This window comes from Mesoplodon bidens, assembly GCF_964165515.1.
Source record: "Mesoplodon bidens genome assembly, chromosome: 1".
Taxonomy (NCBI): Eukaryota; Metazoa; Chordata; class Mammalia; order Artiodactyla; family Ziphiidae; genus Mesoplodon; species Mesoplodon bidens.
This window is the reverse complement of record NC_138176.1, coordinates 31,695,255-31,721,943: the sequence shown is the minus strand read 5'-3', so window position 1 is coordinate 31,721,943 and position 26,689 is coordinate 31,695,255. Positions and strand designations below refer to the sequence as shown.

The 26,689-nt window shown below is 46.2% G+C and overlaps 2 protein-coding genes across 4 annotated transcripts in view; one reads left to right on the top strand and one right to left on the bottom strand.

The window, feature by feature from the left end:
* The window catches only part of MMS19 (MMS19 homolog, cytosolic iron-sulfur assembly component), a 33,586-nt gene extending 21,460 nt beyond the window's left edge, over positions 1 to 12,126 (bottom strand). For both annotated transcript variants that reach the window (XM_081228775.1, XM_081228776.1), the window contains exons 1-2: positions 11,999 to 12,126; positions 332 to 380 (exon numbers count right to left, since the gene is read on the bottom strand). In XM_081228775.1, coding sequence (XP_081084901.1) covers positions 332 to 380; positions 11,999 to 12,110 — 161 coding nt within the window. In that variant the 5' untranslated portion in view covers positions 12,111 to 12,126. The remainder of the gene's footprint in view (positions 1 to 331; positions 381 to 11,998) is intronic.
* A 706-nt stretch (positions 12,127 to 12,832) lies between these two features.
* UBTD1 (ubiquitin domain containing 1) overlaps positions 12,833 to 26,689 on the top strand; it is a 51,530-nt gene continuing 37,673 nt past the window's right edge. The window contains exons 1-2 of one of the 2 annotated variants that reach the window (XM_081251547.1): positions 12,951 to 13,039; positions 18,013 to 18,051. Coding sequence is in view for 1 of the 2 variants with exons in the window: in XM_081251546.1 (XP_081107672.1) it covers positions 12,970 to 13,039 (70 nt within the window). In the remaining variant the exon portion in view is untranslated. Of the gene's footprint in view, positions 13,040 to 18,012; positions 18,052 to 26,689 lie in introns of both variants that reach the window. The other variant, XM_081251546.1, reaches the window with a different exon arrangement.

Genomic DNA, 26,689 nt, shown 5'->3' with positions numbered 1-26,689 from the left:
TATCGGGGAGGGTGGGTCTAAAGAAGCAGAAGAGGAGTTCCAGCTCTAATTAACTAACAGTTGATGGCTTTCAACCACCCATCTCAGCCTAAACCTGTGGGCTGACTCAGGAGCTAATGTGACCCACAGGCGGTGTTCCCAACACTTCCTTAGGGGCCTCAGTCAGATGGCAAGAATCATTTTTCAGGAGAAACACTGGCTTAACCTGAGGTACTGATATGGGAGGGGGAGGAGGGTGTTGGGCTACAGTAGGAGAAATTCAGGACAAAATAACTTTTTCAGAGTGCAGCGCCAGGGCTGGAGACGGGTATTCTAGAGCAGAGGCTCTTACCCAAGGGCTTCCACCACTTGTAACACCGTATAGCTTCCAGATTTCACATCTAAAGGAAAGAAGAAAAAGAAATCTGAAAAAACAAAAATAAAACTCCATCCCAGGGTTCAATGGCTCTAATTACCAATGTTTTTGCCTACCCTAGGGCTTACACCATGGGGCCCACCGTGCTTGCCAAGAGCCTCTCCTACATGAAAGGCATTTCTGTAACACTTCAAGTGTGTAGCTCCAAGTATAAAAATTGAAAAGAAAGTCAATATATCATTTGCAGGTAACCTGTTTATCTAGAAAATCCAAGAGAAATAAATGAAAAAAATACTACAAACAAAATAATTCATTAGGGTGGCTAGGTACAAAATTAATATGAAATTAAGAACTTTCACATACACACATACAATAGCCTAAAAAATTATACAAAGGAAAAAAGAGCCTATTTACAATAGCAACAAATAAAAATTTAAAAAGAGAGAAAGAGAGAGAAAAATACCTAGATATAAACTTAACAAAAAATGTGAATATGTGGGGACTTCTCTGGTGGCTCAGTGGTTAAGAATCTGCCTGCCAATGCAGGGGACACAGGTTCAATCCCTGCTCCGGGAAGATCCCACGTGCCGTGGAGCAACTGAACCCGTGTGCCACAACTACTGAGCCTGCACTCTAGAGCCTGGGAGCCACACTACTGAGCCCATACGCCAAAACCACTGAAGCCCGTGCGCTCTATGGCCTGCATGCCACAACTACTGTAGCCCACGCGCCTACAGCCTGTGCTCCACAACAAGAGAAGCCACCACAATGAGAAGCCCACGCACTGCAACGAAGAGTAGCCCCTGCTCGCCGCAACTAGAGAAAGCCTGCAAGCAGCAACAAAGACCCAACGCAGCCAAAAAAAAAAAAAAAAATATATATATATATATATATATGTGAATATCTGAATGGTGAAAACTTTAAAGAACCAGTGAGAAAGTTACTGTGTAAAAAATAATACATAATTAGGGCTTCCCTGGTGGCGCAGTGGTTGAGAGTCCGCCTACCGATGCAGGGGACACGTGTTCGTGCCCCGGTCCGGGAAGAGCCCACATGCCACAGAGTGGCTAGGCCTGTGAGCCATGGCCGCTGAGCCTGCGCGTCCGGAGCCTGTGCTCTGCAATGGGAGAGGCCACAACAGTGAGAGGCCCGTGTACCGCAAAAAAAAATAATAATAATAAAAGTAAAAAACAAAAAATAACCAGTGTAGTGTGAGTTCATATTCAAAGAAATCAATGGTACAGAAATAGAATAGAAAATACAGAAAGAGACACAAATACATGAGAATATGATTTTAAAAATCATATTTCAATTAATGAAAAACAGACTATTCAATAAATGGTGTTGGCATGATTGGGTAAATATTTGAAACAAACAAACAAACAAAAAAACCAATGGCTCGGAATCTTTCACCAAAGTAAATTTCAAATGGATTAAAGAAAAAAACACAAGAGAACATTTCTAAGTATAACGTAGTTATATTTAGCCATAAAGAAAAGATTGGTTAAAATCAGCTACATTAAAAAAAAATTGAATTTTCTGCAAGGCAAAAACAAACATCATAAGACAAACTGGGAAAAAATATTTGCAATTCTTTTTTTTTTTTTTTTGCGGTACGTGCGCCTCTCACTGTTGTGGCCTCTCCCATTGCGGAGCACAGGCTCCGGACGCGCAGGCTCAGCGGCCATGGTTCACGGGCCCAGCCGCTCCGCGGCATGTGGGATATTCCTGGACTGGGGCACGAACCCGCGTCCCCTGCATCGGCAGGAAGGCTCTCAACCACTGCGCCACCAGGGAAGCCCTGCAATTCTTATAACAAAGGGCTATTTTACCAATATAAAAAGCACTTCCACAAGCCATTGAGAAAAAAAGACCAACAACCAATTTAAAAAGATGCTCAACCATATTAACAGGAATGCAAATTCAACTCCCCAAAACGTTGGTTTTTAACATACTAGACTGGCAAAGATCAAACATTTTGTATCACGCTTATGTTTGGTGATGGTGCGTGGAATTAAGGCACTCTTAAACACTGTAGGTGGAGTAAAAATTGGTACAGCCCTTTTATGGAGCACCCCCCCACCTTTTTTGGCCGCGCCTGTGGGGCATGCAGGATTTTAACTGCTTGACCAGGGATTGAACCTGTGCCCCCTGCAGTGGAAGCGCGGAGTCTTCACCACTGGACCACCAGAGAAGTCCCTATGGAAGGCAACTTGAAAATACTTTTTAAATTACAAATGTATGTAGGCTTTAACCCAGGGAATCTTCTCAGAATTTATCCTATATACTTGTAAAAGTGAAAAATAATGCATGTACAAGTTTTTTCATTTCAGAATGATACTAATAGCAAATGACTGCAAACAACAAATGGCTGGGACATGGAAGCAACCTGTGTCCACCGACAGATGAATGGATAAAGATGTGGCACATATATACAACGGAATATTACTCAACCATAGAAAGGAATGAAAGTGGGTCATCTGTAGAGAGGTGGATGGACCTAGAAACTACAGAGTGAAGTAAGTCAGGAAGAGAAAAACAAATGTTATATATTGACACATACATGTGGAATCTAGAAAAATGGTACAGATGAACCAGTTTGCAAGGCAGATATAGAGACACAGATGTAGAGAACAAACCTACGGACACCAAGGGGGGAAAGTGGCGGGGAGGGTGGTGGTGGTGGCGGTGGTGGTATGAACTGGGAGATTGGGATTGACATGTATACACTAATATGTATAAAATAGATAACTAATAAGAACCTGCTGTATAAACAATAAATAAATAAAATTCAAAAAAAAGAAACAAGTTAAATAAGTTATAGTATATCCATAATGGAATTCTCTGTAACTACTTAGGAAAAAAATTGAAAAAAGACTGAGGAACCTGTGTATTTATACAGATAGTGGGACAAGATTTAAAAGCAGAACATAAATAGAGTGTACATAAATAGTATATAGTATGTAGATAGCGTTGTTTTTAAAGGGAGGGAGAATTATTTCTATTTGTATTTATTTATATCTCTAGAAGATGAAAGGAATTAGTAACACTGGTTGTCTCTAGGGAGGGAGACGGGTAGCTGGGGGTTGAGAGGTAGACTTAAAAAAATGTTTTACACTTTGGAATAATTTTAGATTTAAAAAAAGGTTGTAAAGACAGTACAGAGTTCCTGTATACCCCTCACCCAGTTTCCCTGAACGTTACCATCTTACATAGTACATCTGTCGAAACTAAGAGAGATTAGCATTTGTATATTACTCTTAATTAAACTCTAGACTTTATTCAGATTTTACCAGTTTTTCCACTAATGTAATTTTCCTGTTTCAGGATCCAATTAAGGACACCACATTGCAACTAGCCATCATGAATCCTTAGTCTCCTCTAGTCTGTGAAAGTGTCTCAGTCTTCCTTGCTTTTCATGACCTTGGTATTTTAAAGAAGTACTTTATAGAATGTCCCTTGATATGGGTTTCTTTGATGTTTTCCTCATGTTTAGCCTGGGGGTATGGATTTGGAGAAAGAATAGCATAGAGGTGAGGTGCCTTTCTCGTAACATCGTATCATAGGTACAGTATATCAACATGACTTATCACTGGTGATTTTAACTTTGATCACTTGGTTAAGGTAGTGTCAGCAGGTCTCTGCACCATACATACTGTTACTATTTTTTCTTTTCCCACACTCTTTCCTTTGGAAGGGAGTCACTAAGTCCAGTCCACAGTCAAGGGGAAAGGGGAGATTAAGCTTCATTTCCTAGGAGAGTATTTATCTATCTATGTTATTTGGAGTTATTCTAAGGAAGATTCATCTCTTCTCTTTTCTTCATTTATTCAGTTGTTTACATCAGCATAAGCTCATGTATATTTTATGCCTTGGGTTATAATCCAATACTATAGGTTATTTTTAAATTTTTTTATTTTTTGCGGTACACGGGCCTCTCACTGTTGTGGCCTCTCCCATTGCGGAGCACAGGCTCCAGACGCGCAGGCTCAGTGGCCATGGTTCACGGGCCTACCCGCTCCGCGGCATGTGGGATCTTCCCGGACCGGGGCACGAACCTGTGTCCCCTGCATTGGCAGGCGGACTCTCAACCACTGCGCCACCAGGGAAGCCCCAATACTAGGTTATTTTGTTGCTAAAATTTTCTATCTTTGGCCGTGGGGAGCTTTTTTAGGTTGGCACCAGTGTCCCTTTGACATGCCCCATCCTTTTATTTTTTTAAGTGCTTTCTTATTTTCTGGCACTACAAAATACTTCAGGCTCATCTTGTAACTTCCCTGCCCCAACCCTTGAATCAGCCTTTTCTCCAAGAAGCCCTGGTTCCTTTTATTGGAGAATAGTATTAAAAACCAAGATCTGGGTGTAACTGTGCTCATTGCTATTGGGGTGTCACTGCTTCTAGGCCCTCCTCAGCAGAGAGAGCTGGGAAATATATGTATGTACTCTAACCCATGTATACACACATATTATCATTATGTCTGTATCTAACCATATATATTAAACTAAACATAAGATCATATTAGTCTCCTCTCTAATCTAGTGCCACAGGGTTCATTCTAGCCTTCGCCCTTGCTTATTTGTAATTTGTTTCTCTGACAGTGAGAAACCTGGTTCCCATGATCTATTATACCATTTATTATTCTTTTCAACACTAGTGTAGCTAATAAACTACTTTCAGAATTGTCAGCCTCTGTGAGAAACAAATTTATAAGCACAGTACAATATTTATGTACAGTTTTGTCTTTAGCCTTATAGTCTCCAGACAAAATATTGTTTTCCAAAGTCACTTAGATCAGCTTTTCCCCCCACCCCCTTTTGCAAGGATATACCATACACTAGAAATATAGTAAATTCATTTGTCACAGTCTGCATGCTATCTTGGGATGGAAGGGAGACTTCTCACTGTGTATCCTTTTGCACCTTTTGAATGTTGCACCATGTGAGTGTATTACTTATTTTTGAAAATGCAATTTTAACAGCACAATGGTAATTCACATAGATCTAACAGAATCATTTTGGGATAAATATTCAAAGGAGAAACGAAGAACAAAAGGTTAGCCATCTTCCTAAGCGTTTGATTAACGTAGAGGAGTTTTAGCTCAACAAGGTGTGGCAATCAGGGAATTACCTTCGCAGCCTGTTCTGGGTCCCCAACCCACCTACTTCTAAATGCAAGACCTAATTAGTCAGCTCGCCAACACCAGACTTTGGCTAGGTGAAAAACAGGCTTGAGAAAACTCCTAAACTTCCAGTCCGCCTTAAGTCTGTGGTCTCTGAACAAAAGCTGTGAACTGAGCTGAGGCGCAATCTGGTACTAGAGTAAGAAGTCCAATCTGACTGAGGAAGGGAGTGCTCTAGTTGGGATTCATAGCTTGTGACTGGCACCAATTTAGACATCAGGCACTCTTAGCCTTACTCGTGCCAGGATGTGGAAGGCCCAGTGCTGCCCCTGCTCCTGAGAAAGAGCCAAAGGGAAAAATGCGCAAGCTGTGGGGTGGGGGAAGGGGCAGCAGCTAGACTAAAAGGACAAACCAAGGCACTGACAGTTGTTCTACACCCAATTTCTTAACGTCAGTACTTAAGAGAGATACCCATTTCTGGGTTACAAAGTTGCACCATTTGGGAGGGTGGAAAAGGGTACTTTTCTGGAACCTCCTGGACAGAACCCAGGAAACTCTGCTGAAAAACCCATCTAAAAAATAATTTCAGGGCTTCCCTGGTGGCGCAGTGGTTGAGAGTCCACCTGCCGATGCAGGGGACACGGGTTCATGCCCCGGTCCGGGAAGATCCCACATGCCACGGAGCGGCTGGGCCCGTGAGCCATGGCCGCTGAGCCTGCGCATCCAGAGCCTGTGCTCCGCAACGGGAGAGGCCACAACAGTGAGAGGCCTGTGTACCGCAAAAATAAATAAATAAATAAATAAATAATAATAATTTCAGTAGCGGCCACAAGGGTGTTAGCACATAGGAAGCCACAGGGGACTGATGACTGTTACTGAACTGAACTGAACCATCCTTCTTCAGCAACACCATCAAGGTCCTCTGTGTATGCTGGGCTAGGGACTCTCTTTGGAAGTACCTCAAGTGCTGTTAAGACAAAGTACCTCACTATTAGGCCTCACTCAGTCACCTCTAATTTTTTCATTAAAAAAAAAAGTGAGGTATAATTTACATACAGTGGAATGCACAGTGAACGTATAATTTGATTAGTTTTAACAAAAGTATACCCACAGTAATCAACACCCCAATCAAGATATAGAATATTTCCACCACCAGAGAAAGTTTCCCTCACACTCTCTACTAGTCAATCTCATTGCTATAGGTTGCCTCAAATTTTATAAATGAAAAAGAGTTCTTCAGCATTCAGTATACATCATTATGAAACTGGCTGTTTTACAATTAAAGAAACATCCATTTGCATGTGATTTCTTGAATCCCAGTATATGGGTGAATTCTCCTGGCAAAGCCCTTTAGTCTTCATACTTTCACAAAGAATCCATCTTGAATTAATGCAGCACAAACATAAAAGTGAAGTATAAAAGTCATACAAAATTAGGAAAAAATGAAGAAATAATAAAGCTATTGTAACAGTAAATAAGAGTAAGGAAAATGGCAAATAAGGTGGCAAAGAACTAGAATCAGTATTTTGAAGATGTTTTCACAAAGGTGACTAAATCTAACATCTTATTCTAGTTCTGTTGAGCCTATCTTAGAAATGTCTTTCAAATTTTCATCTTTTCCTTTTCATCCCTGATAACCAGACTATACAGGGACAGCTGTCAAAATAGCCTTCAACTTGTTAGTGTAATGAAAAGGTTCTGTAATTTTTAGATAGTGGTGGTAGTTGTAGAACACTGTGAATGTACTAAAAGCCACTTACTTATACACTTAAAAAGGTTACAGTGGTGAATTTTATCTCAATTAAAAAAAAAGCCTTCTGATCCATCCCTAATCTATCTAAAATGCACAATTACTTCCCTGCTCACCAATCTCCCTTTGCCCCTCATTGCCTAAGACCTGACTCCTTGGCTTGATGTCATTTACGATTTAGCTCTTAATCCCCTCCAGCCTCACCTTTGATCATAACTCCTATCATTCAGTCGCATGAAATCTCAACATGTCAAGCTCTTCCATATCCTTAAGCCTGGAAACACATTCCCTTGGTTTGGAATGCCTCTTTCCTGCCCTTGTCAGTCTGAGAAACTTCAACACCTCAAGACCCAGCTCAAATGGCAACTGTTCTGTGAAGCCTTCCTTGATTCCCAAAACAGAATTACTCCCTCTTACACATTCCTTGAATCATTCTTTTTTTCTTTTTTTTTTGCAGTACGCGGGCCTCTCACTGTTGTGGCCTCTCCCATCGCGGAGCACAGGCTCCGGACGCGCAGGCTCAGCAGCCATGGCTCACGGGCCCAGCCGCTCCGCGGCATGTGGGATCTTCCCGGACCGGAGCACGAACCCGCGTCCCCTGCTTCGGCAGGCGGACTCTCAAACACTGCGCCACCAGGGAAGCCCCCTTGAATCATTCTTTAAAAAAACTGTCATGTACGTTTGGTTTCATTTATCCATTCAACATTTATTGAATACCTATTATAAATCAATTACTGTGTTAGGACTGGAGAGAGAAATATAGACAGGGAGCTTTTAAGGAGCCCAGTCTGTTGGGGCAGAAAGACATTTAAAACAATGAAAGAACAACAAGTACAGTGTTACCACAGTGGTATAAACAGAGCCTGGGGTAACATAGGAAAGGAGTAAAATTCTTGGGTGTATGGGACCGTCCATCACTAACTTTAAGCGATTAGTTCTCTTAACAATAAAAGTTCTTCCAAATGAAAAATACCTGGAAGTACTGTTAATTATGCACTTGGACTCTAGGGATGAAAGAAGCTAATAAAAAGTTAATTTTCCTAGGGGTAGTCTCACTGGCATAAGAAAAATAAATGTAAGTTCCTCTCCCTATATAGGTTGGTCTAAGTTTTTCCAATGTGTCCAAGATTTGTTCTCTAAAAATGGACCTACTAGCACCTGCTAAATACCCACTCTTTCCTCAGCAGGGCACCAGTCCGTGTGGGGCACTGAGGAGTCGTCAAAGGAGTATTTATATGAGCACTGACATAGAATGCACAATCAGACCTCTGTCTGATGGAGTTGCAGCCTCTTGAGAATCTGGAGTAGCAGCCAAGGGGGAAGGGGAGAGGGGGGAGGATGTGAAGGAACAGGAGAGAGAAAAATCCCAATCAGGACTCAGTTCCAATCAAGCGCTCAAAATGCCCTTTCTTCTGAGAATGCCACAGACATTTCTCAGAACTATATTTTACTTTTCTTTAACAGTTTTCTGGTTTCAAGAATAGTGGTCTCCTCATGGAATTACAAATGTAGGAAAATACAATAAAGACTGAAATGAAGGCAAATCCAAATAACCAAGAGGAAGAAAATTTATATCCATCACCTATAAATCCAACATGTTCAAAATCAGCTCCCTTCCCAATTTTTGGACATAGTACTTTTCTTTTGCTCATCTTCAGGCTCAAAAGCTTGAGGTCATCTTAGAGTCCTCCCTCTCCTCCAAGCCCTATAACTAATTAGCCCTCAAATTCCAGATTCTTCCTTCAGCATCTTTTATTTCATTCATTTATACCACCTACTTATGCTAGTCTCCAGGAGACTATGGTGGTAGAAGCAGGAAGGTAGGATGTGGAGATGTGTACAGAAGTAGCTACTAAACAGTCTGCGAATAAGTATGAGCGGTTGAGAAATAAGTACCACAAAGATTCTCAACTGTGAGATGATGTCTGGCTGGAGTAATCAGGAGACACTTGGGGGCAGGCAGTGAGCCCTCAAGCTGGGCCTTTAATCCCAGGCCTAACTTTAATTAGATGGAGCCAGTGGAGGGATCTGGGAAGCAAAGCAATCAGGGGAACAGCAAATCAACTGGCTGCCTGGAACTAAAGATCCAGGAGGGGAGTGGTAGCCATTGAATGCCTGGCTGAGCAGCCTTTAACTCTTAGGCTGCCAGGTCATTTCTCTTCCATCATTTGCACCTTTACATCTGACACCTACTCTCATCAGGAACCCAGGTGCAAAACAAAGTTGGTGGTAGCTGCCTTTGTGATCACAGGACGTTCCTTCTACAGTTACAATTTGTAGGAGAGGCTGCTGCTATGAGTGGCTGAATAGAAAGCTGGTCCCTTCAGCACCAACAAAGCTTGACTTAGGCTGGAGGATTAGAAAGCACATCTTATTCTGGGGATGCTTCAAAACTCTTGTCAGCCTTCAACAACCTTAACTAAGGCTGTGATCTAAGATTGAGAATACCGATTTAATCCTCCTCAAATTCATCTTCACTATATGACTCCCTTGCTCAAGGATCTACATTGATCCCAATTACCTACAATAGGTCATTTAAATCCCTCTGTTTAGAATCCAAGGTTAGGCATCATCCAACCCCACCAAACCTTTTCAACCTTATCTGTTATTACCCCTCTGTTAGTTATCTGTTATTACCAACCTCCTTTCCTAATCAGGAGAGCTAAATTACAACAGGGCTAGTGTTACAGTCTTAGCTGAGCTAAATTTAAACTAGACAACAGTTTAGGCCACTTTTTTTTCAGGCACAAAAAATATAAATTCTACGAAAATATTTATAAGAACTTGGCGGTCTTTACTCATGCTGACTTCTCAAGTGTGTTCTGAATTTGAAGAACCCTAAATTAATGTGTTCATAATGTATAAATGTGAAAAAATAGTTACAAATAACACTTTTTATAGTAATGTTCTTTATCTTTTTTTTTTTTTTTGTGGTACACAGGCCTCTCACAGTTGTGGCCTCTCCCGTCGCAGAGCACAGGCTCCAGACGCGTAGGCTCAGCGGCCATGGCTCACGGGCCCAGCTGCTCCAAGGCATGTGGGATCCTCCTGGACCGGAGCATGAACCCGTGTCCCCTGCATCGGCAGGCGGACTCTCAACCACTGCGCCACCAGGGAAGCCCTGTTCTTTATCTTGATAGTGGGTAGGTGTAAGCATTTTTCAAAATCAGTGAATGGATGCTTAAGATTTGTACACTTCATTGAATACAAGTTTTACACCAAAATTTGTATTAAACTATAAACAAACCCTAGTTAATGATATGCATACCAAAGCAGTTAGAGGGAAGTGTACTGCTATCTGCAATTTAAATGACGGATAGATACATGATAAAGCAAATTATATTAAAATGTTAATGGTAGAATCTAGGTGGTGGGTGTATGTGTGTTTTTCTTATGAAAAAATTACTTAGACTTTGCTGTATGTTTGAAAATTTTCATAATAAAACATTGGGAAAAATGACATTGATAATACACTGTAGTTATTAATCATAAGCACTGACGACACACTATACTGTACAAAGCTGTAAGAAGTTAACTTAGTGGAAAGGCTACATCAGGCATTTATTTGCTCCTTGATGCTCCCATGTCACCCTGCACATACCTCTTACAGCCCTTTTCATGGTGTACTATCCGTTTGCATGGCAGTCTCTCCCACTACATTATAAGTCCCTGGCAGGCACAGATCTAGCGTAATTTGTATTTATATCCCTATTACTTTGCATTGTGTTTCAAGACTAATATGTTTAATAATGGTGGAAGGATTGAATTAAATTGAAATATTGCTAAGGATCAAAGTATTATACTTCTGGCAGATTCACATTATTCATTTCTCACATATTCTAATAGTGAATATGTTCAATTTTCAAGAGAAATGTATCCTTTACTTCTCCCCAAACACGCAAAATTTCCAAAAATAGAGACAAAAATCATCTGTACTGACAAGATTATTTTGTATTCTATTACTTAAACACAAGGTCTGAAGGCCTCCTAACGTTCAGTAACTTTTTAGATTTTTTTTTCTAAAAGAGTGAAGTCTCAGAATTCCAAGGAAATCTGTAATTTGTTTTATTCAAATCTTAGATAAGCTGTCAGAACTAAGAGATCCCTAAACTGATCAAAAGCAGGAAAGTGGAGTTCTGGGGAAAAGATAAAAACAAACTCCACGTTAAAAAGTCACAAAGCAAATTAATCAAGAACTTTACCAAGAAACGGAGGGAAAGCCTTAAGGAAGATACGCAGAACTTCTCAAACTCCCCCTAGACTGGTTTCTCTCCTCCTCTCTCCAACTACAGCCAGTCAGATATCCGGCCGCCCGGCCAGTCCCAGCATGCCACGCGACTGGAGCTGATGCCGCTGAAGATGCTTCTTGTCACGTCAACTTCCTAGAAACAACGTGCTTTCGCGGCGTGAGCCCGTGATTCTGAACTGCAGGACCTGGGTCCGAGTCCCAGCTCCTCCACCGGCCTGATCTGAGAGTCTCTTGCCCTCGCTGGGCCTGTTTCCTCATCTGTGAAATGGTAATTAATCTCCTAACCCCGGCCGGCGCACAGGATGGCTATAAACCGAGACAAGGGGCGTAAGGGCGCTTTACGGAAGACTGCAAGCGACTCGCAATTTGTTATGGCTCTTAAGCACGCGGTGTTCACAACCAGCCCCGGACCAATCTCTCAAAGTCACCGCTGTCCCTCACTCCCTTCCCTCCCGGCGCCTGTACTGAGGCCGCTCCCTCCTGGAGGCCCCCAAGCGGAAGCCGTGCGGCGCCGTCGGCCGTACCTGCAGCCACTTGGTCAGCGGGGCCCTCCTGCTGACCCATGACGAAGTCTTGCACGAGGCCCCACAGGGCGCCCGTAGGCGCCACCGCCTCCAGAGCGGCGGCGGCGGCCATGACGCGAACTGGAAACCGTGGGAGGGGAAGTGGGAGGTGGCATGGGACGGGCCTCTCCGCGCACGCGCCTCCTGAGCCAATTGCCTGGCGAAAGCTGAGGGGGCGGGGCGCTCTCTGGATTACGTGCCTGCCGGCTCCAGGCCCGGCAGTTCCAGGGAGGGATGGGACGGTCCCTCCCCAAGGGGCGGGGCCTGGAGTCGGGGCGGTGGCTCAGGGAGGGAGGTCTGCTGATGGGCACGCAGCCGGGGGTCTTTGAGGGCGAATGATTCCCAGCCCAGCTCCCTGGGAGAGGGGCGGTGGGGCGGGCACCTGGCTGGGTGGGGCCGAGGGGCGGTACGCACCCTGGGGGAAACCAATGAGAAAACAAGGCCGGCCCAAGGGGGCGGTGTCGTCGGTCACATGCGCACCTGGGGGGGGCGGTGCCGCCGGCGCGGGCACCGAGAGCCGATGGCAGGGAGCGGGGCCGGGCTGGGGCGGGGTTAGGCAGGTGAGTGACAGGCTCCGGGGGGCCGGCCGCAGCTGGGAGCCCCGAGCGAACCGGGAGTAGCTGCGGCGGTGCCCGCCCCCTCTCTCCGCCCCTCCAGCGGAGCTGGTCTCCGGCCGGGCACCGTCGCGGGCCCCCCTGGCCCGGCCACCTGGGACTGTGCTGGGTAGTTGGCCACCTCCCTCTCTCCCCTCGTCCGCAAAGTTTGTGGCGAAGCCGGTGCAGGGGTAGAGCACGCCCCCGGGGGAGATCGGGGAGCGCCGGATGCCGGGCGGCAGGAGCCGTTGACCCGGGACGCCGCCGTCCGGGGCAGGAGCGCGGAGCAGCCGACCACCCCGCCGCCTCCGGTGCATGGGGCCCGGCTGAGGAGCCAGCATGGGCAACTGCGTGGGGAGACAGCGCCGGGAGAGGCCGACCGCCCCAGGACACCCCCGCAAGCGAGCAGGTAACGACTGGGAAGGGAGCAGGGTCGTCGGCGCCCTGCCAGTTGTCCTCCTTCTTGCCCGAGACTTGGGCTTCCCGAGCGACCTCCCACGGCTCCTGGCGCCTGGGTTTCCCCGATGGCTGCTCCGGAGCCAGACGGGGTCCCCCTGCCCAGCCCCGCGGGCCGGGGGAGCCGAGTTGGGGCAACCGCGAGCGCTGACCCGGCTGCGAGCCCAACTTGCTCCAACTGGGAAGCTCCGGGTGGGGGTGGGGGCGGGGGCAGGAAATGTTTGCAGACCGCAGCTGGGCCGGCGGCGGGGAGGAGAGCCCCGGGCGGGGGCGCCGCTGGCCCGTCAGCGGTGCCGGGGTCGGACGCCCGCCCGTCGGGGCATGGCGCGGACGGCCAGGCGTCCCCAGAACTCGGGGCGAGCGAAACGAGAACAGTCGCTCCTTCCAAAGACTGTGTCATTATCGGGCTGCAGATCGTGTCTGCCGGAATCCGACTTGCAAAAGCAGCGCAGGACTCTGGGAAAGAAATCTTTATTTTTCCCGCAGGGCTTTTTAGAGCCTCCCGGTCGTCTGAGAGTCTAGGAAAGGTGGGATGCGGGGTGGGAATCGCACTCGGGTTGTTGGGATCCTTCCCAGCCTTGGGAATGGGATCTGCTCCCTGGTGATCCGCGAGGGCCGGCAGCTCCTTCTCACTTTCTGGGTACACTCCTCCTATCCTGGCGCTTCGCCTGGGTAAGAGGTCTGGCGGTCGTTTCCCCGGGTCTTGTACTCACTTCACTTCCTTCCCTGAGGGTGTTGCGAGGGCCTTCTGAGAATGATAAAATCGCAGACTTTAGAGCTGAAAGAGACCTTCGAAACTTGTCTAGAGTCCAGATAGACCTACCTCCTCTTGTCTATGAAAAGCCCAGATCCAGAGAGGTTGAGCAGCTTGTCCCCAACCACACAGCTAGTCAGTAGTACAGCTGGGGCTAGAATGCAGTCTCCTGTTCCACTCAATTGCCACATATCCCTTTATGTAAGAGGAGCCACAGGCAGAGTTGTTAATGAAGTAGAAACTCTAGTTGGAGTTTCCTGTCTCCTTTGACACCGAAGGTTTGTGTTGCTTGAGTTCCGGAAACTGGGACGGAAGATGAGGGGAAACATGGGGGAAGCAGGGAAGGATGTCTGTGTGGTGGACAGGATGACTTGTGCAAGAAGCAACATGTGTTTATAGGGAGGACGACGTAAAATTTAGCGTTGAAGTCCTCTTGTCTGAGGGCAACCCTGGCCATTCTTCGGACTGAGGAAAGTTGATTCTCAAATCCAAAGGCTTTCTTCCTTTCATTCATTCACTTATTCAACAAATACTTATTATTTATGTGCTCAGCCCACATAGTTGATTTGTAGCATTTTTAATTGTTGATAACCCTCTCCCATTTGAAACTCCAACACCTCCCCCAACTTTTCCCTCCTTGGCATTGTTTTTTGTCTCTGATCGCTCCCGCCTGCCATCACCTCCTAGTGTGGGACGCCCATGGTTCAGTCTGACATTCCGTTTGTTTCTCTCATCATGCTCCCTCCCGGAGGAATCTTACTCAGCCCCCCAACTCGTCCATTGGGAAGGCCCCTACGCTGTATCTTCAACTATTGCCTCTCCAACCCCAGACTCATATATCTAAATGCCCACTGGACACAGATGTAGTTAACCTCAGGTTCAACAGTTCTAAAACCAGCTCTGCATCTCTCCTCAACTAGCTTCCCTTTACTCTTCCATTCTTCCAGCTGCCTAAATGTATACTTTGAAGAATTCTCCCTGCTGTCTTTGTCTCCACGTCCTGGAGGAGTCATTCAGTGGGCCCTGCTGGTTCTTCCTTCAGCAGGACTTACAAACCTGCCCCTTGTCACCTCAAGGCCAGCTCATCTCCCAGACTGAAGTTAGTTCCCCACCAAAGGCAAATACATCTTCAGTTATTCATCCAGTGCCTGCACATGGTGGTGTCCCAGAAGGCATTTGTTAAATTAACGTGTCTGAACCCTGTAAGTTCTATGTTCAGAAATCTTTCTGCCCCTCCCACTCCTACAAGAACTTTAACTTTCAAGGCTGTTCAAGTCTGGTCCAGTACTACCTTTTAAGGCGTGATTTCTTTCTCTTCTTTGACATTAATGTCACCTGTGTTTGCTCATGCCCTTTCTCCCTTCTTATCAAGAGCCTTTCTTCTCTTCAAGGTCCACCTCAAATCCCTTATCTTTCTGGAAGCACCTTGCCTGACAAGTCCCCCCCACCTCCCAGCAACCATGATTGCTCTTTCTGAGAACTCCTGCAGTCCCATTATACCACTTACTTAACAATTATCTACTCCATATTATTAGTCATTTCTTTGATGTTACAGTCATATCAGCGACTGCATTGCAAGCCTTGAAGACCTTGTGTGTGTGTGTGTGTGTGTGTGTGTCTCTGTCTCACTCATTCATATAGTCATACACACACACACACACACACTAGGCACTTAGCACAATGACTTGTACAGAGGAAGCACTCAATATTTGTTGATTTTAAAAGGCTTACACGGGAATTCCCTGGCAGTCCAGTGATTAGGACTTGGCTCTTTCACTGACGTGGCCTGGGTTCAGTCCCTGTCGGGGAACTAAGATTCCACAAGCCATGTGGCGCAGCCAAAAAAAAAAAAAAAAAAAAAAAAATTAAAAAAATAGATTAAATAAATAAATAAAAATTTCACCTAAATGTTTTTCTGAGGTATATATCTGCATTTAAAAAAAATCTGCTAGTGTATCTTTATTTCACTTCTGTGGGTCCTACTATGAATAGCTTTATTCATACAGTTCAAAGCCAAGGGGAACTCTGGAGGATGACAAGTTTGGTATAAGGGACGGACTCTTTCTTTTCCTTTTAAGTTATTTATTTATTTATTTATTTATTTTTGGCTGCGTTGGGTCTTCGTGGCTGCACGTGGGCTTTCTCTGGTTGCAGTGAGTGGGGACTACTCTTTGTTGCAGTGCACAGGCTTCTCATTGCGGTGGCTTCTCTTGTTGCAGAGCACAGGCTCTAGGCACACGGGCTTCAGTAGTTGCAGCATGCAGGCTCGGTAGTTGTGTCTCACGGGCTCTAGAGCACAGGCTTAGTATTTGTGGTGCTTGGGCTTCGTTGCTCCACGACATGTGGGGTCTTCCTGGACCAGGGCTCGAACCCATGTCCTCTGCATTGGCAGGCGGATTCTTAACCACTGCGCCACTAGGGAAGCCCGGGATGGACTCTTTCTTAACTTCACAGCGTGCACCTGACATTCCTGTGACATCTGCAATTTACCCTTTGACAAGGACATAGTTTCATGTTGTAAGACTAATGCCTAAAACTCCCCCTGCCTCCCACCATAACTCTTATCTTTCCTTCGCTACTGCCGTAGTGGGAAGAAACCCTCAACAGAGAGCTAAAACCTGACTTCAAGGTCTAGGCCTGCAGCTGGGTAACCCTGGGCAAGTCATTAACCCTGTCTGGGTCACACTTGCAATATCTCAGAAAGGGAGGGGGCTATACCAGCTCATTAGAGCTGTTTTTTTTTTTCGGCGGTACTAGGGCCTCTCACTGTTGTGGCCTCTCCCATTGCGGAGCACAGGCTCCGGACGCGCAGGCTCAGCGGCCATGGCTTACAGGCCCAGCCACTCCGCGGCACGTGGGATCTTCCTGGACCGGGGCACGAACCCGTGTCCCCTGCATTGGCAGGCGGACTCTCAACCACTGCGCCACCAGGGAAGCCCTAGAGCTGTTTTCATCCTCTTCACAAAGGCAGCTGTTCTACACTGGAAAGTTAATGAGCTGAAATCTTACGCATTCTTATGTCATTCTTTGGCCTTTGTTCTGTCTTCCTAGTCACCTGATGGGTGAAGCAGAGACACAAGGCCTACCGGTCGGTCCGGGAGTCTTCCAAGAGCTAGAAGGATTAGGCGGTACTCTCATCTCGTCAAGATTTGTGGTTGTCACTCTTTTTTTTTAACCTATTACTCTTAATACATTCTCGGTAGGTATGAGTTCTGGGTGGTCTTTGCATGCTCCAGAGAATACGTGGGGAATTACTCCTTTGGGGGGCTCCCACCAACCCATGCATATACCCTGGATAGATCTGATATCTCTGCCCATGAAGTGGGTGAGGCAGCCCCTCCCAGGCCCATCCTGGGGAGAAATAGAGGTGGTAGAACAGGCAGGTGTCTTGCCCAGTTCCACCCTTTGAGAATGTGGCAGGGCTGAAACCCAGCTATCTGTGATGTGCCAAGCATATCCACTTACATTCTGGAATCTCAAGCTCGGGGTGGACAGACCCAGAGCCCTGTTTTGGGCTGGCTGGGCTTGGCTCTGTGGTTGCAAGAGAGCCTACTTCTCATTGTGTGGGCTGCTGTGGCTATTCTTGAGGGAGTAATTGGGCAACTTCTCCATTTGCTCATAAATATTCACTGAGTGCCAGGCACGTTGCTGGCTGTGAACAGACAGGGTCCTTAGCCACATGGAGCTTATAGTTTTGGGGGGGCGCAGACAGTAAACATACAAAGTGTGTGTGATCATACATAGAAATCCTGTATGATAATACATACAATTTTGTATTATTACATATGCTGGTGACTCCCACATGTATAATTTCAGCCCAGTTTCTCCAACTCCAGCCTTGTATATTTTGCTGCCTGCTCAACACACCTAATGTCTAAAAGCCTTCTCAGTTTAACATTTCCAAAACAGAATGAAGGCCCACCCCACCCCCTGTCCTCCCAAAGTCAGCTAATGGTGATTTCATCCTTCCAGTTGCTCAGGCCCCCAAAACTCTAATATCATCCCTGACTCCTCCCTTTTAATCCCACCTCCGCTTAATCAATAGATCCTGTTGTCTTTGCCTTAAATGTATCCAGAACCTGACTCTCACCATCTTCACCACTTTCACCCTGGTTTAAGCTACCATCCGCCTTTTAACTGACCTTCCTGCTTCCTCCCTTGTCTCCCGACAGACTATTTTCATCACAGCAGCCAGAGAGATGCTGTAAACTGTAAGTCAGACTTTGTTACTCCTTTGCTCCCCATCTCATTCAGAGTCCTTGTGTTGGCCTACAAGACACGATAGGATTTTCAGCACCTTGCCTTTCCTCAGCCATCTCTTGTTCTTCATCCCCTGTTCCACCCCCTGAAATCTGAATGGGTCCCTCTCTCTCCTCCTCCAAGGCTCCTCCCTTCTTGTCAGTCAAGGACTCCCAGGCCGTCCTTTTAGAAACGGATCCCCTTCCTTCCACTACCTGCTCTCAGCATTATCTACCACCTTTTCCCTATTTTATTTTTCTCCCTGGCACTCACCACCACCTGACATTGGCTATCTCCCCTACTACGTGTGACCTGAGATTTTAATTTGTTCGTTCCATGGCACCTAGAGCAGCGCCTGGCATGTAGTAGGTGCATAATGAATATTTGCGGATGAAGCTAGTGTGTAGAACAGAGGGGGTACAGTCTGTAGAAGAGCAGGGATGAGCAGCCCTGATTGCTGTCTCATCTGAGGTGGGTGGATGTATCCTAATGGACGGCTTTAACTGCAACCCCAAAGTGGTGTTCTGTTCCTGGGACTGGCTTCTCTCTCGCCCCAGGCCTGGGTAAGGTCTCAAATACCTGGGATGTAATGTCCCGTGGTTTGGGAGCCTCTTGCTAGGAGATGCTGGGCCTGAAGCAGGAGGACAGAGTGAAGCCCCTTACTAGGGTCCCAACCAGGCAGTTAGCACTTTCTTGTTATCTTACGTGTGGAACTATGTAAGAGCGGACCTTTCTCCCAGGCACACATGGTATTTGTGGTCATTAACTCAAGAGGTGGGTGTGGGGTGGTCTGACAGAGTGTGAGGCAGGAAGGCGGGTGATGTGGACTCCAGGCCTCTCTACCCATCACATTGACTTGCTGGGGAATTTTTAGAATCATAGAATTTTAAAGCTGAAAAGGAACTTAAAGATGTCTTTAACCTCTTTTTCTTTTCCAGCTATTAAAAAGGGAATAAAAGTATGTCTACTCCCTGCCAAGTTCACAGAAATATGGTGCAACCTATATAAAAACTGCATAAGCTCCTTTAAGTTTTGAGTATGCTAAGGTCAAGAAATTGTGGTCAAGGTTGAGCGTATTCAAAAGGGAGGGGGTGTGGTCTCTTTGCCACTTTCTTGAATGGTGATCTTGGGCAAGTCATTTGTTTGCTCAGTTAATCATCTCTTAAAAAAAAAAGATATTTCCAGTTTACTTCAGAGAGATGTTGTGGGGATAAATAAACTAACATTGTTTTTAAAATTACTTTCACGGCTTAATGGTCTGCTCAAATATGAGGTCCCAATCCAGAGTGTCGCCTGCCATTGATGGGAAATAAGGCCTTGGTTCTCTGCTCCTTCTTAGTTGTGTGTGCAACTTTGGACAGGCCTCTTGATCTCTTTGAGCCTCAGTTTCCCCATTTGTACAATGGGATGACTGCTGCCCTGCTCACCTCCCAGAGGGATTGTAAGAATCAAGTGCGATTCTGGATGAAAAGAGACTTTGTGAACTTATGAAGTTCCCATTATTCAAAGGTAGAGGATTTTTACACACAAAAACCATAGCCAGTGATTTTCCCCAGATCATTGAAGCTTACTCTTTTTTAAAGAGCAAAACTATAAAAGAAATGTTTAAAAACTATTTTTGGATGGGAATCTTTCTGAAAGGGATGATATGCTTCCCAGCAAAGTATACTGAGCATGAATAACCTCTTCTTTGCAACTTGGTGGTGTTGAGTTTGGACCTGTATGTACAAAGCCCTGCTTGGTGGAGATGGGGACCACAAAAGCCTCTTTCTCTCAAAAGCCTTTATCTCTGAAAGAAGGTGAGGGTGAACTTGTGGCAGGTGGAAGGTAAATTGTTGAGGAAGAGCCCATTACACAGTGGCCTGCCTCGAGGTCCCAAGCAGTATTGGTGTGGGTAGCCTCTTGAACCCTGTTCTGGGCTCTGAATGAGAATAGCGGGTCCTGCCTGATCAGTTACTGTACTCACGACAGTGTGAGGCCCCCAGGCTTTTCAGAATGTAGGGCATTGGGTCCCAAACTAAATGGTTCCCAGCTGCTGTGCTTTTGGGGTTCACGGGGTTCATGTTTCCACCTATAATTGTTGCTCTGTCTTCTCTCTGGTAGTCAGTGTCACTTTTTTTTTTCCTCATTAAAAAACTTGTGGTTAAATATACACAAGATAAAATATACCATTTTAACAACTTTTAAGTGTACAGTTCTGTAGCATTAAGTATATTCACACTGTTGTGCAGCCATCACCACCATCCATCTTCACAGCTTTTTCATCTTCCCAGCTAAAAATCTGTACCTATTAAACACAGACTCCCCATTCTCCCCTTCCCCAGCCCCTGGCAACCACCGTTCTACTTTCTGTCTCTATGAATTTGACTACTCTGGGTACCACACAGAAGTGGAATCAGGCAATATTAGTCCTTTTGTGTCAGGTTTATTTCACTTAGCATAATATCTTCAAGGTTCATCCACATTGTACATGTGTCACTTGCCTTGCTTTTTAGGGGTGAATTCTATTGTATGTCTATACCACATTTTGCTTATCCATTCATCTGTTGACGGACACTTGGGTTGCTTCCACCTTTTGGTTATTGTGAATAATGCTTCTATGAACATGGGTGTACAAATATCTGTTCGAGTCCCTGCTTTCAGTTCTTTTATGTGTATGTCTAGAAGTGGGATTGCTGGATGATATGTTAATTCTGTGTTTAATTTTTTGAGGAACTGCCATACTGTTTTCCTCAGTGGCTGCACCATTTTACATTCCCACCAACAATGCACAAGGGTTCTGATTTCTCCACATCCTAACCAATGCTTGTTATTTTCTGTCTTTTTGATAATAGCCATCCCGATGGGTGTGCAGTGGCATCTCACCATAGTGGTCACTTCTTGAGATCCTGACTACCAGGCTCAAATAGCAGCCCCTCCAGTTTCCTGGGGGAACATATGGCTGAGATTGTTAGACTCGTACCTAGAGAGAGAGTAGATGGGCTCAAAGTGAAGCCCGAGGGGCCCTCCAGTAAGGGAAGTACAGGAGATTGGGCAGGTAGATTCTGTGACATCTTTTCTGGTCAGTCAGAATCTGGCTTGCTTCTGGGTTTCTAATAATGTGGTCGATGGCTGGGATGGGTGGACAGTGGCTTCCAGTTAAGCAAAGCAGTTCTTTGTTGTTACAATTCATGTGGCTCCCAAAGAACGTTAATGCTGCCTTACTCATATTGAGCGCTCCCTTTTGCACAAGAGATGCAGGACTGTGGTTCAGGTGGGAGCACTTGGGATGGGTAAAAGGCAGGGAGTATTATAATGACATGGCATCCTGGTGAGCTTGTCTGCTGCTCCAGGCCATGTGCTTCTCTCTAAGCTGTTGGGGACAAGATCTCCCTGCTTTCTGAGCCCACAGGGAAGGGGGACCAAGCTTAGTGTGCCCTCACACCTCTGACCAGCCCCAGGCCCTCAACTTGTGTCCCTTATTGCCCTCGGAAAGGGGAACCTGTCAGGAAAAGGGCTGGCGCAGGGTATGGGGTGGGGGGAGTAGGGGGATGGGAATGGCTCTTCATTTGTACCTGTCTCCTCTGGGAGGCTGCCACCAGAGCCCAAACCTAGGCAGCCAGCCAGTTACCAGGCAGCCTGGATCTTAGAGGCGAGCCTGTGGACTTGGAATTTTGTTGTTTTTAAGGGCTTGTAGAGATGAAATTAGCAACAGCTCACCTTTGCTGGGTGTGTACCATGTGCCAGGAGCCTCCTGTGCAGTATCTTGATTAATCTTCACATCCATCCAATGGGTGGATACTATTATCACCTTTTCACAGAGGAAGAAATTGAGCCTTAGAAAGGTAATGTCTCCTCTCTAAGGCCATGCAGCTTGTAAACAGCAGGGCCTGATCTCAGAGCCTGAGCTTTTGGCCCCTGTATAGTTTACCTTCCCAGGAATGGGAGGAAGAGAGCACAGGGTTTTTTTGTTTTGTTTAAACAAGAGTTTATTATTGAGTCCCTTCAGGCACCCTGCTCACCTTGTTCAATCATCTCTTTTGATTCTCCTCATTTTGCCTTATGAGAACATTCCTACCCAATTTACATAGGGGAAAGTAAATTGATTTCTGGTGGTCACAGGCTGAGCAGAGGCAGAGCTGGGACTCACTTTAATACTTTGACTCGAATTTCAGTGCTCTGAGCTCATTCAACTGTGTTGCCTCCCCCCATCCCCATGAGAAGGATCAGGAGGTGGCTGTGAAGTCTGCAAAGCTGCAAGGACTGGAGTCACTCCGCTCCCTTCCCATTGCTGTCTCCTCCTGCTCTCATTTCCTCACCCCCAGACTATATCTCGGGGTCCCATGAGTCCATCATTATGCATCTAGTACTTGGCACTTTGGCACATAGTAGGTGCTCAGTAAATGTGCATTGCATGTTTGAGGGCTGAGTGTGGTGGAAGCAGTAGAATCTCAGCCAAATTGTTCCTGAAGAGGAACACCAGCAGAATGCAAACAGCGTTGTTTCCTCCCCCTTCTCCCAGAAGGAACCTCCACTTCCCAATGCCCAGATGCCAGGGACTTGAAGAAAAGAGTGCCTTGGCTCTGCAGACTTTGAATTATCCCCAAATTTCCAAGGGAAAAGAGGCAACAGAGTCACGTTAGCAAAGTGCTTGCAGGATCAGGTGTCATTCTTTGTAATGCATAAGACTAATGATCCCTTGCTCTGTTCATTTTGCCATTTTCAAAGTACCTTCTCAAATATTATGTATCATTTGATCCCCACAACCATCCTGTTAGGTGATCAGGGCAGGAATCATTTTTCCTGTTTTACCGATGAGGATACTGAGACTTAGGATGTTAAGAGCTGCCCAAGGTTGTTGACAAGTAAGTTAGGCAGAAGCCATGGGAGGCAGTGGCCCCTCTGCTTTCTCATGTGGTGAGAAAGCCTCAGGTCAGAGCCTCAGTTTCTGCATCTGTGAAATAAGGACAAGAGTAGACCACTTCAGGTATTCAGGGATTAAATGTGATGATTTGTGTGAAGTGATCAGTGCAGTGCTCACACACGGGAGATGCTTAGCAAATGATGGCAGTGGGCCATTAATGACAATAACCTAGGCTAAGTTCATTGTTTCTTTGGGGACTTGTATTCTACTGACTCTTGCTCAGCTCAGAGTATTGGGAAGAACAGAGTGTAGCCTCCCTTACCTTGACGTGGGAAGTCCGACTCTGGCCACCCCCTGGCCCTTCCCCTGCACTCAGAGTGCATAGCAAGGGCTGACCCTGAATTTCTTTTGATTTGCAAAATCTGAGGTCTTTCAAAGAGGACGTTTATAAGGTAGAGTTTTTCTTTTGGTAACAGGTAATTATGACAATTATGACAAATATTTTATTCACTTAGTATCCATTTGCATTTTTTTATCCTAGCTCCTCCAGCTCATTAGCTGTGTAATCTGGGCAAGTTGTTTTGGATTTGGGGGCCTCACCTTCCTCACCTGTAAAATGGAGATAACAGTATCTACCCATAGGGTTGTCTTGAGGATGAAATGAGTTAAAGCACGTAAATCCTTAGACTGGTGCCTGGGGCATATTAAAATATTCAGTAAATAGTAGTTTTTTTTTTTCATTATTATCAGCATACTTGGCACTGTATTTAAGCCAGCTGTCCCCAGCCTTCTTCTTCCCCCCAAGTTAAGATATATGGCCAGTGAAGTTCATATACAAGACCTAGCTTCTGCTCTGTATGTACCCTGGCTATTTACCATTCTTGTAACTCCACTCATTCAGGAAAGCAAACGGGAAGCAAGTTGCACAAGAGTGATATTATTGTAGAGATAGCCTTGAATCTAGCTTCTTTTTTTTTTTTTTTTTTTTTTTTTTTTTGCGGTACGCGGGCCTCTCACTGTTGTGGCCTCTCCCGTTGCGGAGCACAGGCTCCAGATGTGCAGGCTCAGCAGCCATGGCTCATGGGCCCAGCTGCTCCGCGGCATGTGGGATCTTCCCGGACCGGGGCACGAACCCATGTCCCCTGCATTGGCAGGCGGACTCTCAACCACTGCGCCCCCAGGGAAGCCCCTAGCTTCATTTTTTTAAAAATGTGAATCATTCACAAAAACTTGAGAACTTCAACTCTTGTTAGTTACAGATCTCTTGCAATGTCCCGCATATTCTTGCCGATTCCAGCAACAACTAGTAGCTACTTTTCTGGGCTCTCTTGGAACAGATGCAAACGCTTCTTGCCTGGTAGGTCAGGGCTCGGGAGTGCCCTCAGTGTGCTCATCCTCAGCTTGGCAGAACATGTCTGGGTCTGCTGGGGCTTCCTTTCTGGAGCCTGGCACCTCCTCCATGAACTTCCAAGAAAGCAGTGATAAACATCCACAGCAGGGCCACTTTTCCACACTTGATACACAACTCCCTGCAACTGGATTCAAAAACAATTGTTTTATAGTTATTATATACTGCTGTTTATTGAGTACCAACTATGTGGCAGGCCCTGCAGTAGGTACTTCATACACATCTCCTCTAATCCTCCTGTTAATTCACTGCGAGTCATGCTGTCCTCATATTAGGGGAGAGGCTCCGTGTTACTAACTATTGCGCCCAGGGTCACATGGTGAGAAATGGAAGATTTCCGATCCCAGATTAGTTTTCAATTTTCAGCCCTGCATTCCTTCCATGAAACACCTGCCTCACTGTCAGTTGCAGCTGAGGGCTCACCGGGCCCTAAACAGGTATAGCTGGTTTACTGACGTCATTGCCACCCATGACTATCAAATAGTCTGCTTCTGCCAGTTCTTGCACTATGTATCCCGAGTATGTTAGAAAGTGCACTTTGCGACAGCCTTCATGGGTTTGTCCCCCCTTCCACCTCTCCCCACCTACCCCTACTGAGTGTCTGCTAAACAGACCACACTGTCCTCTGTAACATGGGATATCACACATGGCATTGATTTTTTTCACTTATGCAATGCCCTCTGTTCCCCCAGAATAGATTGTCACGTGGCCGGAGCATTTCCTTTCACGAACCCTCACAGCAGCTCCAGGAATCACCCCTGAATCAGTCCCGTTTATGTGGTGATTACCACGTGCATTAGGCACCCTACTACATGTTTGACATCACTGTCTTCAGTGTTCATGTCAGCCCCAGGAGGTAGGCATAATTACCTCCACTTTACAGATGAGGAAGCTGAGGCTCAGGGAGGTTAAGACCCTTGTCCACAAAAGCGGGGGAACTGCTGTTTGAATCCTAGTAGTTGTACCCCAGGGGCCTGTATCTTAACCGCTATGGGAAACTGCCCCTAAATATTCACAACTGCCTTGTCCCCGCCATGGTGTTAGCACAGGGCGCAGCATGAAGAGTCAGTTCCTTTCCTCAAGGAGCTCACGGTGTGGTGGGCTGAATAATACTGAGCTTCTGTGATCTGGTTTTATTTATTCCATTTCCATGTGGGCACACCCAGGTGTGCAGATTCATGACACACAGCTCCAAGGTTGCAGGGTGAGCTGAGGGGACAGTCCCCGGCGAGCTGGCAGTGCTCTGTACGTCTGTGTTTATGCCCCAGGTTTACTTCTCCGTTTGCTATTTGCCCTTCATCCCTCTGGGCTCTCACATCAGGTTCATAGAACCCAGAGTTCATCCGGGTCTGGCCCAGTGTGATATTCCTGTTTGTGGCCCAATGCAGGGCTGGCTGGCGAGGACAAGGGAGGCCTTATTTGACTGGAAACTTGCTGCTATTATGGCTTTTTATAAGGCCCCAAATTATTTTTTGAAACATGCTGTATGCGCTGTTATTTGGTCCCGCTCCCTGAGGAGCAGAGTGGGCTAGTCTTTGGAGTCCATGGGCAGAAGGAAAGCTACATTGGACCCTTTAATCTGTAGCTGACCCCTCCTATCTGAAGCTGAGCCTAGCGTTGCCCTGCTTTGACATATGTCCCATGGAAGATCCAGGGCCTGGATGTCTGGTCCATCCTTGGCCATTAAGCACGTTTTCCTGCAGCCCCGGACAGAGATTCTCAGTCTGCTACTGTTGACAGCACCACTCCTTGGGCATTCATCTATGCCAGGGGCCTAGGCCCAGGGGAAGTATCAAAGGAGAGACTTCAGCCTATGGGCCCTGTTCTGCATGTGTCTGGCTCACCACCCGATGCTGGTTTGGATATGGATTGATGGGGACCCCTTTTGTAGGCTGGGCCTGGGGCCTCAGTTTTTAGAGGTGAAATGATCCAAAAGCTGTGGGGCTGCTCAGAATCTACCCTTACCTTTTAGAAGAGAATTGGCATTAATAAGGAATTCGGCTGGAGGAACTGGTTCAGAAAGGTCAAGCCCCTGGTCTGTGGTCTGTCCTGTGCAGTCAGAAGTGGAGCTGGTACCTGACCCAGGGAATCTGACTCCATTTCCTGTGTCTTTTCTGTACATCCTGCCTCATTCCTGTGTATGCATACTATACATGTATGTCTCATCATCCGTGATGGCTTACAGTCTATCTGGGGGAAGGAGCAAAGACAAATAGAGGTGTGATACAATTTCAAGCAAGATAATGTGTAGACAGGTGCTGAATCATGCGGTGTAGACAGGTAGGGACAAAGGCAACGTGTAGACACTTGAGAAAGAATTGAGGTTGGATAGGGCAGATATTAAGGGTAAGTGAGGAGA